Source organism: Pocillopora verrucosa, chromosome 1 (genome assembly GCF_036669915.1).
Source record: "Pocillopora verrucosa isolate sample1 chromosome 1, ASM3666991v2, whole genome shotgun sequence".
In the NCBI taxonomy this organism is placed as follows: domain Eukaryota; kingdom Metazoa; phylum Cnidaria; class Anthozoa; order Scleractinia; family Pocilloporidae; genus Pocillopora; species Pocillopora verrucosa.
In genome coordinates this window covers 17,718,440-17,728,316 of record NC_089312.1, presented here as the reverse complement: position 1 = coordinate 17,728,316, position 9,877 = coordinate 17,718,440, and the positions used below count along the sequence as shown (strand labels likewise).

Genomic DNA, 9,877 nt, shown 5'->3' with positions numbered 1-9,877 from the left:
AGGTGGCCTTTAGAGGGAAGTAATGCGGGTAGGAAATTGCTCTTTCCAAAAACGCTTTTTCTGGAACGTGAATCCGTACCATCAGGAAAATAAATTTACAAAAGGAAACAAGAAAGATCAAGCTAGGTAGTATAGACCATTGCGAACAATCTGTGAACTACAAATACGCAACATAATTAAGAATTTATCTATGAACTAGAAAACAAAATATGATGCTCCAAGACAAACAACAACAAAAACGTGTGCAAAACGATAGGAGTAATATAAAGTGAGTCTTTAAGTCTGTTCTACGTTCACTTTTATTATTGCAGACTATATTGGTTTTCTTTTCGGTTGAATTAATCTATGAAATGCCGCCTGCTTGTTTGAGTAGTCACCTATTTCGCTCCATCTTTCGTCCGCGAGTCGAGTCATAACTGATTGTTGTAGACTGGGTGTTTATGGCTCGTGTTACGCGCTTTACACAGGTTTTAGATGCCTAACCATGGTACTTAATCAGACTTAATCGGTGCCGTCGATGAAACTGTAAGTAACTGTACAAATCTCACCAATGTGCCTTTCAGATGTCAAATAAAAACCAATAGGACATTTTTTATGGAGCATGTCTATTTCCATCAGTTGCTTTTAGTTCCTCAGTTATGTTAACCAAAAAATTTTTCCCCCGAATAGTTCATTTCCAAATGAACTTTGTGATGCAAGTATGACATCACCGTGTTTCTTTTCGATAAGATGGAATTTTACAACCTAATTGTTATCACATTATATTCACAGGTACTGCTGATACTGTTTTACCTGTATAAAGAAATTTACGATGTTTATGCTTCACCAGTAATTCTTGTTAAACTGTTGTATTCTTTACCTTTTCCTGTCGTAGTTTAATTATATAAGTTCTTGAGACCTTTTTTTGTGTGTCAGTATCTAACCAGATGCAAAATGAATTTCCTTCCTTCTTTTAGATCCTTTGTTATTATGTTATTAGTAACGATGTGCCACGTAAATAATAAGAAGACTTTTAACGGTGTAGTCAGCGTTCGTCACGGGCTGCTTTTTCGGTCAACTACTGTTGTCAGTTCACAATTACCACTCAAACTTTCTTTAGACATTAGTCTTAGCATCTTTCCTTTTGTGCCGCAATGGGTAAAAATCGTTAATAGACGCCCGAATATTTCATAGATCGCAATCACTAAACAAGAAGATAAGAAAAAGAAAAAAACTAATAATCAACTAAATTGCTGCGAGCTTATGACCTCGAAAAATAAACTGAAAGGGAGGAATGAAAAGAGTGAACTTGTAGAAGTAATCGCATGAGCTGAGTAAACTTTACACAAATATCACTTGAGTTTTCCGAAGTTGAGGAAATTGCTCGAGTCCCGCAGGATAATTTAAGATATATTTCCTTACGTTTACGAGGAAACATGCGACTTATTGTTTACAATATTAAGGGCAAAATTTCCTTTCGCTAGGAAGGTCAAAAACGCACGCTATTGCACAATTTCGTAGGAAGCCATTTCAGTGTTCCGTTCGCATCAATTAACTGTAGATCGCACGAATCAGCTGAATGAAATTTTAATTTTGTACCACGACGCTAAAGCAATGAAACCAGCCCTGCTAAAAGATATTCCCCGTCGATGAAATTATAATACTTATAGGCAAAGTTCAGCCTTTCTGAATGTTTTCAATTTTAAGGAGTGTACGAATGTACAAACTAATTTTAACTGAAGAAAAATTCCAAAACAAAATAAGGCTCGGTTTTCTTGGGCCCTTAAGTGCTTTCAGCAATTTCCAGGTTAAAAGGATCTAAATAGAGGATGGAAAATCCATTCTGAATCTTGCTTATGCTTTATGGTCTCTTTTACGAAACATTCAATTCGGCTAACCTGGATGAGACTTTAGATCAATCTTAAACGATACTCGTGTGTTAGCAAAATTTTTTCCTCTAACATTTATTTCTTCATTGACTGAAGATTGTCTGGAACAGTACATTTGAAATTGGTGCTGGCACTGCTCGATCCTCAGCTCATGGTGACATTGTCTGCGTTCGCTACAGTCCACGTGGAGCTGAAGGAGACCCTGATACGTTTAAGGCAAATGTCTTTCCTGAAATGGGTAGGTTAAATTATTGTAATTCAACCCCAGTAGTTATTGATGGCTGGTAGTTCTTTATTTACTTCAAAAGAAAAATTTCGTGAGTCAGTGAAGCATATACGTTCCATATGCATGCGACGAGTGTTATAACAACCCGTGATATTTCAGCAGATATATGAAAGAAGCTTTAAGATGGACCGGAAGGTCCTGAAGTCCTCCTTAGCCATCTATGCATGTTACTACCGTCGTTATGATATCTGAAATCGTAGAGGAGTGTCGTTTTCCTTTATAATCCTACTAATCCCAGCGTCAATGTGATAACCAGGCTAAAAACAGATTTCAGAATCGTCATATTGATTATGCAAAAATAACTTTTTTCATAAAGAAAAAAAATTCCCTCAAAGGTTAGGAAACCACTTTGATAAACAATCATGGCAGAAACCGATCAGCAGAAAATATTTCGGTTTCAACCACTCGCCACAAGAGGTTATAATCTCTTTCTCGCCATCAATATTTCACATAAATATTAACATTACAGCAGTACCTCCACCAAGGTAAACTATCAAGTGAATATACCTTTTTCGTGGGCCAAGGTGATTGCACATTACGTATACGTGATGGCTACACTTAAGAGATATCCATCAAGGTGGCAAACGAACATGAATATGACAAATTTTAAAAAAAACCAACCCCTGAAGGACCTTCGCATATTCTTTAGCGTGACATCAAATCGACGATCTAAAAAAGACTATTAAATATTCTTTGAAAAACAATGGAAGCTAGAGGGATATCAGAATGAGACATTTTGAACCATCTGTTTCAATCGTAGGTACTCCTCCAAGCAACCTCACAGAAGAAGGTAATAGGCATTTTTTTCCCTTTTATCAGATGAGGTATGGCGAGGAATATCCCCAATGAATTTAAGACTCTGATATGAAGTAGTTGCCTTATTTAAAAAAAAGTGATCATTTCAAGACTACATAACCACGAATCAACAAATTGCAAAATAAAATTATAGTTTGTTGGAATTTCTCACAGGAATCAAATCTTTTGGCGTTCAACAAAGTGATCAGAAGGGAAAGTATAGTGGAAGTATTACCTGCGGTATCGGTAGGAGGTCTCGCATCGTCGGTGGGGAGCGAGCGAGGCCTTCTGAACTTCCCTGGCAGGTTGGCTTCAGATATGACGGTCCTTACAGCAGAACGAACATTTTCTGCGGTGGAACTCTCATCGATAAGAAGTGGGTGGTGACAGCTGCCCACTGCTTTGAACAGATAAGATACGATATGACGCTTAAGGTCATTTTGGCAGAATTTGATACAAAAAACGAGGATGGAAATGAAGTGATAATTCCTGCGGAAAAGGTAGTGAGAACCGTGGTATTATTAACGTGATATTTATACCGAGATGATGGCACTTATAACTGCTAGAATATTATCCTCGAGTCGAAAAACTTGGGTTGAAGTTTTCAAACCAACTATAATTATATCGTTACACACCAATAGCAAACAGTTCTTTACTTTTTTTCGTTCTCAACTAATTTTGGATCATGTGAAGTCACTCTGATCAATTGTTATTATGAAATATGAATAATGTTTGCGTAAATATAAATTAATAAATTCAGTGTGGAAAAGAGTTTCCTTGAGAGCCAAATCTTACACCATAATACCATAATACTTGGGACGTTAAATTTTAGTTCTTAAAAAATGCTGTCATCATATTAAAGGGGAAGTATTTGGTAATGCCGATATAATACACGTTTAAAACGATTGTCAAAAGGTGTCGATAATTTGGACATTATTTATCATTTTAGGTCATCAGTCATTCTCGATACAACAAACGGACAAAGGATAACGACATAACTCTGGTAGAGTTGAGCCAGGAAGTAGAATTCAGCGACAACATAAAGCCAATCTGTATGCCAACAAGTAGCACCGATTTTTCTACTGGAACCATGTGCACCGTCAGTGGGTTTGGCACAATTCGGTCGGGAGGACCACAGTCCAGGTATCTGATGAAAGCTAATGTCCACTTGTCGACCACCAAGAGTGCAAAAATAGCTACCGGTCACTTACGGAAAACATGATCTGCGCTGGATACAGAGAGGGGGGGATTGATTCCTGTCAGGGTGATAGTGGAGGCCCTTTAGTGTGCCCCCAAAATGGAAAATTTTTTCTGACAGGGGTTGTGAGCTATGGTATCGGATGCGCCAGACCAGGGTATCCAGGTGTGTACACAAATGTCAAAAACTCCTGAACTGGATCGAAACAACAAAGAGTAGTAACTAAACAAACTAGATAAACAATGCTATGAGAGACAATTTAAACATAGTCATGATCACTTCAACGGACGAAAACAAGCTTTCTATTTAAGGTAAACATGTAACAAGGTGTAGTTCCGTTGAACTTACGTAAATTAAACCATGCAATAAATTTACATAGCGACGGCCGACAGTTATTTTAAACTATTCTTCTAAGACTGCAGACGTGTTAAAATATTACAATACAACGTGTTTTAACCCTTTAACTTCAAGGAATTACTAGCGTCTAATTTCCCCTTCCGGTATCACCTCTCAATCAAACACTAAGATCACAAGGATTAAGGGATTTATCCCCACCGAAAAAAGCTCTTGATTGTTAAGAAAATTCTCTTTTCAGTATTATGCCAAATGTATAAAGAACACTAAGGAGATTATGCATGTTAATGCGGAGGTGTTAACTGTTAAGTCCTACTCGCAGTTTGCTTAGGGCGTTAAATGGGACACCTTACAATTCCCCTTTTGCGAAGCAAGCCTTTGAACAGTTGAAAAATTACAATAAATATTTGAATAGCCGTTTAACTTGTTTATTAGGTCTAAACCTTTTTTCCTCATACGTACCACAGTTGTAGACCATTTATAAAAGTTCATAGCACTTTGATTTGAAACACGAACGGCTAAAAATAGTGCTTGCTTGTGCTATTTAGTGAATCTACCCATCTTGTTCGCCTTAAATTGTGATCAGGCCACAAACCTCTTGTTAGAAGTAACTATGTCCTGCTTTGATTTGCATACCTACCACTGGGTCTTCAAAGAAAGGGTACGGAAATTACTACTTGCATTTCGTTCGAATATCTCCGAAGCTAAAGTAAGACTGTTTTCATTTGTATGTCGCAGAAAGCAATTATCCTAATTAGCGCCTTTTTTTTCGAATAGTGAAGTAACACAAATACCAATAGCCAAAATTTTCACCAATTTTTACTACATTATAGCATGTGAAAATAGACCTCGAAATAAATCCATTATCAGTCGTGGCTTAAAGCAGGCACACCCCGCTACTGGTTTTAAACTAAAGTTGGAAAGCCCTATGAAAACAACATTTAATTAACCCAATGTTTGTCCTTATTAACACCTTCTGTGTAACATTCAGTTTAATGGCTTTACTAAAACTTAAAGGAGTGGGTTTTTAATTAATGCAATGACTTTTTGTAGAGGTTCCCCTGAGCGCAGAAAAAAAAGAAGCTCGTCCTGTATAATACCGGTATAGTATCCTACTGTAATTGCTGCTGAAATTATTCCCGAGGTCGTAAACGTTAGAATTTTTTATTTTATCAATACTTGAATAGGAAAGACATCAGTCAAAACTAGCCGGTCGGTGCGTTCCATTTCTAATGGGATCCTTGAGTACAACCAATCCAGCTTGAGCAGTCAGCTTGAAAAATTTCCACTGGTAGTTAATTTTTGTGAAGACGTGGGGAAAAAAGGGTCTATTAATCTTTATTTTTTTTACTAATATAACGTGGTCGTTCAGGTCCAACTGAAAAAGTTATTTGTTTACATTCGTCTCAGGATCTTTACCTGAGTATTTCCGTATATTGAATGCTACATATTTTCTCTTTACTTCTCATCTAACCATGGAAAAAGTTCTAAAGACAACGATACCTTAAATTTCTACGTATTTTTCATATATCCGCCTTTGCCATGCAGCATACGTTTGAAATTGCTGACCCCAGCACAGCGGGATGCGATTGACATTCTGAAGGCCGCGCAGTTGTCACCCAAGGCTCTGTTAAGAAGTCGAACTTTGCTTAAGACGAATCGAATTCAGTAGATTAGGATGAGTGCTGTGTCTGATCTACTTCGAAGCGACTAATTTAAGTTATTTCTGTTCAGCCTTTCATCACTTAAAGTTTAACTTGGATTACGACCCTGGATTAGCTTTCAATAGCTGTACGTTGCGCTTAACATTACATGGACTGAACAAAACATAAATCATTCTATAAATCCGCCTTTTTCTTTTTTGAACCGAATTTAACCAGAATCTAGGTCGGCTCCACGATTGATTCTATAGAATTAAGATAGCTAAAGCTGTTGATTCGACAGGCTCAAACTCGATTCAATTTATGTAAAGTATATGGCATGTAAACTGGCCTAAATTACAACGAATTTGTTTTGGTTTATATTTTATGCATGAGCCTGTGACAGAAGTATGCGGGTCACAGATCCGAAGACTCCAACTCGTGGACCTTTCTTTGTCCAATACTATTCGGGTAAATTAATTTAAACAAACACCTTTCTTTAGAGGAATAATGCAAATATTCTTAGATAAATTAGACGCAAAACTTTGTCTTAGAAAGCTTTTTCCTTTTAGTGAATATTTAGCCCCTGTTATTGCTTTACTAGATGATTTCGATCACGTGGTTCCTCCCTATCGTAGTTTTATCTATGGTTGGGGAATTTTCCAACGCAAGATCGGCCACTTGCCACTCCGACGATCACTGTCGCACCGAACAGTCCGCCCTGGGTAAGGCGCTTATCGGATTCACTTACCGGACTCTTGGGAATAGGACTCCTCTTGAGTGTTATGAAGCATGTGAAGCGGACATTATTTGCCAAAGTATCAATTTCTACGTGATCACAAAACAGTGCGAATTTAACAACCGCACGAAGGATGCACGCCCAGGGCATTTCTTTGAAGATAGCCATCGGTTCTACTTGAAGCGAATTACAAATCCAGGTAAAGTGGGAAAGCACCAATGAAGCTCTTTTTATTGAATTTTCTTTGTCTTCGAATAGCAATACAGACTTGGCTGGTGGAGTACAACTTGGAGAAATCGCGCTAGTAATAATAATTTTAACTCAGCGATCGAGAAGGGAGGGAGTAGTTTGAACAACTTTCAAGTTTCAAGCACGACTGCCCCTTAATTTTCTCACTCAAGGACCAAATCAGTGGTATGAAGACTTATCATTTCCAATAAGTGTTCAACTTTGGTTGGATATCTCCAGCTACTCAACAACAATAGAGATTAAATTTGCAGGAGAAATGTTATTGACGAGATGTTTTGGTGATCAGCTAGGAGCTAAATGTCTATTAATGTCTATTACTGCCGAAAACTATCCCCTTAAAGCGGATCTTCTGGAATTGACAAACAGCTTTGTTTAATCAGTTGATCATTCTGCACCATAGAGCGGCGGTCAGTAAAGAGCGAATTGTATGTGTTATATTCATCTGCCCTCGCTACATTAAGACATGCTTTGCTATTCTATCATCAGTTAAACTGGGATCAATCAAAGAGCTACCTGCATTTTCCTGCCAAGAGATAAAAGAGAGTGAAGGCGACTACTATCTGAGCGGTTACTATTGGCTAAAACCAGATAACTCCGTAAGACACTGCCGTCGTATGTTTACTGTGCCATGCCGTATCGAGGTTAGATTTTTCAAACAGTAGTTTTCTCATGCAAAAGCCTTAGTCTTAACGCTGTTACTAGTTGAAGAGAGACGTATACCTACAGAATGTAAGGAAAGCCTTTGACAAGGCCGCATAGGCATGAATCACAATGACACGCTTTTCCAAAGCTTTTTTCCATTGCCTGTCGTAAATCCATAACATCACTATTATCATATCATTGCAAAATATCACACGAAGCCAATAAGCGCTTAAAGAATTACATGTTATAACTACCTCATGGGCATTTTTCATCTGGTGGGCCTAAAGAGAGGTTTGGTGAATTTCTGAACAGATAACCAGGCTTTGGACAGCATAATCGATGCATTACCAATTTACTTATCACTTTCAAATGCAAAACGCTATCAACTTGTGCCACTATTCCTTAAGCTTTATCAAAAACTTAGCCCCAGCTGGTTTAAGTCAATGACTTTAACCGGTGCTGATGTCTTTATTCACCAAGACAGTCAGTGACTATACCTACTCCACACGAGCCATTATTGTATTGTTTTAGTACTTTAAAGTAGCAGAAAACGTAGAGAACATGATAATTATACTTGGAAAAGCACACATTTCGTGGACTTCTTTACCTCGAGGAGCATTCAGACCGGAAAATCCATAAGCAAAACTGGTAAAATTTCATTGAAATTTAGAGTCAATCTTTCTAATCGTTTTTCAACCAGTTTCTATAGAATTGAAAGTCCTAATAATTGTGAGTGAGATAAATTATCTGAATCTTTTCACCTCCTCTATTTAGCTACGATCTGCGCCGGCATAAAATGATTCGTAAAATTTATTTTAACAGTCGGAGACAAAAATACCAGAGTGGGCAAAACTGAAGGATATTTAGTTCCCAGTACTTCTCGATATTCAATCACTGCCTACGGAGCGCGAGGCGGAACTCACAGCTACAATTATGGATATCGACCTGGGACATACTCTGGTGGTAGAGGTGCCAAGATTAAAGGAATTTTCAGTCTTTCAAAAGGAACTGTATTAGTCCTTGTGGTGGGAAAGAGAGGGGGGTAATTCAGTAGAAGTGAAAGGTGGGATGCGAAACAGTAAGACAGCAGCTGAATTGGGTTTGTCAGTGGAAGATAATGCCGGCACCGGGGAGGGGGAGGAAGTTTCGTTTACACGGTAGGACAGGAAAAAATACTTTTGATGGCAGCTGGAGGGGGAGGGGGTGCATCTGGGGGATTTAATGGCATTGATGGTCAGGCTGGAGAAGACGGCACTGAATCCAATGGTTTAAGCCCGTTGCGCGTCAAAAAAGGAGGAAAAGGTGGTCAACCAGGTGAATGCAATACCTATGGTGGAAAATGGCACGGAGGAGCAGGCGCGGGCTGGCTCGGTTCAGCATGTAAAAGAAGGTATGGCGCCAACGGTGATGGTGGGGATCACTTGACCGTGCCTGGGCGGGGGGACAAGCAGGTTGGATGAACACTGGGACCAACGGAGGACCATTCCCGGGGGCTATGGGTGGTTATGGTGGAGGCGGAGGGGGCGCGGAAGATAATGGAGCATCAGTGGAGGTGGGGCTATCTGGAGGCGGAAGTGGCACAGGGAGTCGGCAAGCAGGGGTTGGCGGAGGCTCATATTGCGGTGGTGGAAAGCTGTATAGCAATTACTGGTGGAAATATGTTTGATTATGGAATGATAACTATCGAAGAAATCTTAGAATAACATCCTGTAAACTGTTTTTCTATGAATGGGCCTGTTATAAGATAATATACAGCAATTTTCTGCATACTTATTGATATCGCGTTGCAATGTTACTCTTCAAGGTGTAGACTGACGAGAATTTCCCCCAATTCTTACCAAACAATTACCCATTGTCAGAACTGACTTGTCAGACCAATTTTTTCAAAAATGAATGTCTTTTTTCCGAGAAGCATCCTGTTTGTCTCAACTTGATTTACTGATTTAAGCAGCTTAATTTCATGCTTCATCTACGAGGGTGATGTGGGGCAACAACTTGAAAAGCCGGTGCCTTTCAGGACTTTTCCATTCGCACAGTCTGACAAGCTGTTCATTCTCTTGATAGTTCGCCATCCTTCTCCCTCCCTAAATCAGCTCGTAACTGACC

At 38.9% G+C, this 9,877-nt stretch overlaps 1 protein-coding gene and 1 pseudogene across 1 annotated transcript; both read left to right on the top strand.

The window, feature by feature from the left end:
• The first annotated feature begins 729 nt into the window (after positions 1–729).
• On the top strand, positions 730–4,504 carry LOC136277038 (trypsin I-P1-like). Its single transcript, XM_066158663.1, is given in 7 exon segments — positions 730–771; positions 1,965–2,106; positions 2,915–2,944; positions 3,124–3,449; positions 3,899–4,109; positions 4,112–4,333; positions 4,336–4,504. Coding segments are annotated over 7 exon segments (1,011 nt in total). The 3' UTR covers positions 4,374–4,504.
• A 2,283-nt stretch (positions 4,505–6,787) lies between these two features.
• Positions 6,788–9,474, top strand: LOC136277018 (uncharacterized; annotated as a pseudogene).
• The last annotated feature ends 403 nt before the right edge of the window (positions 9,475–9,877 follow it).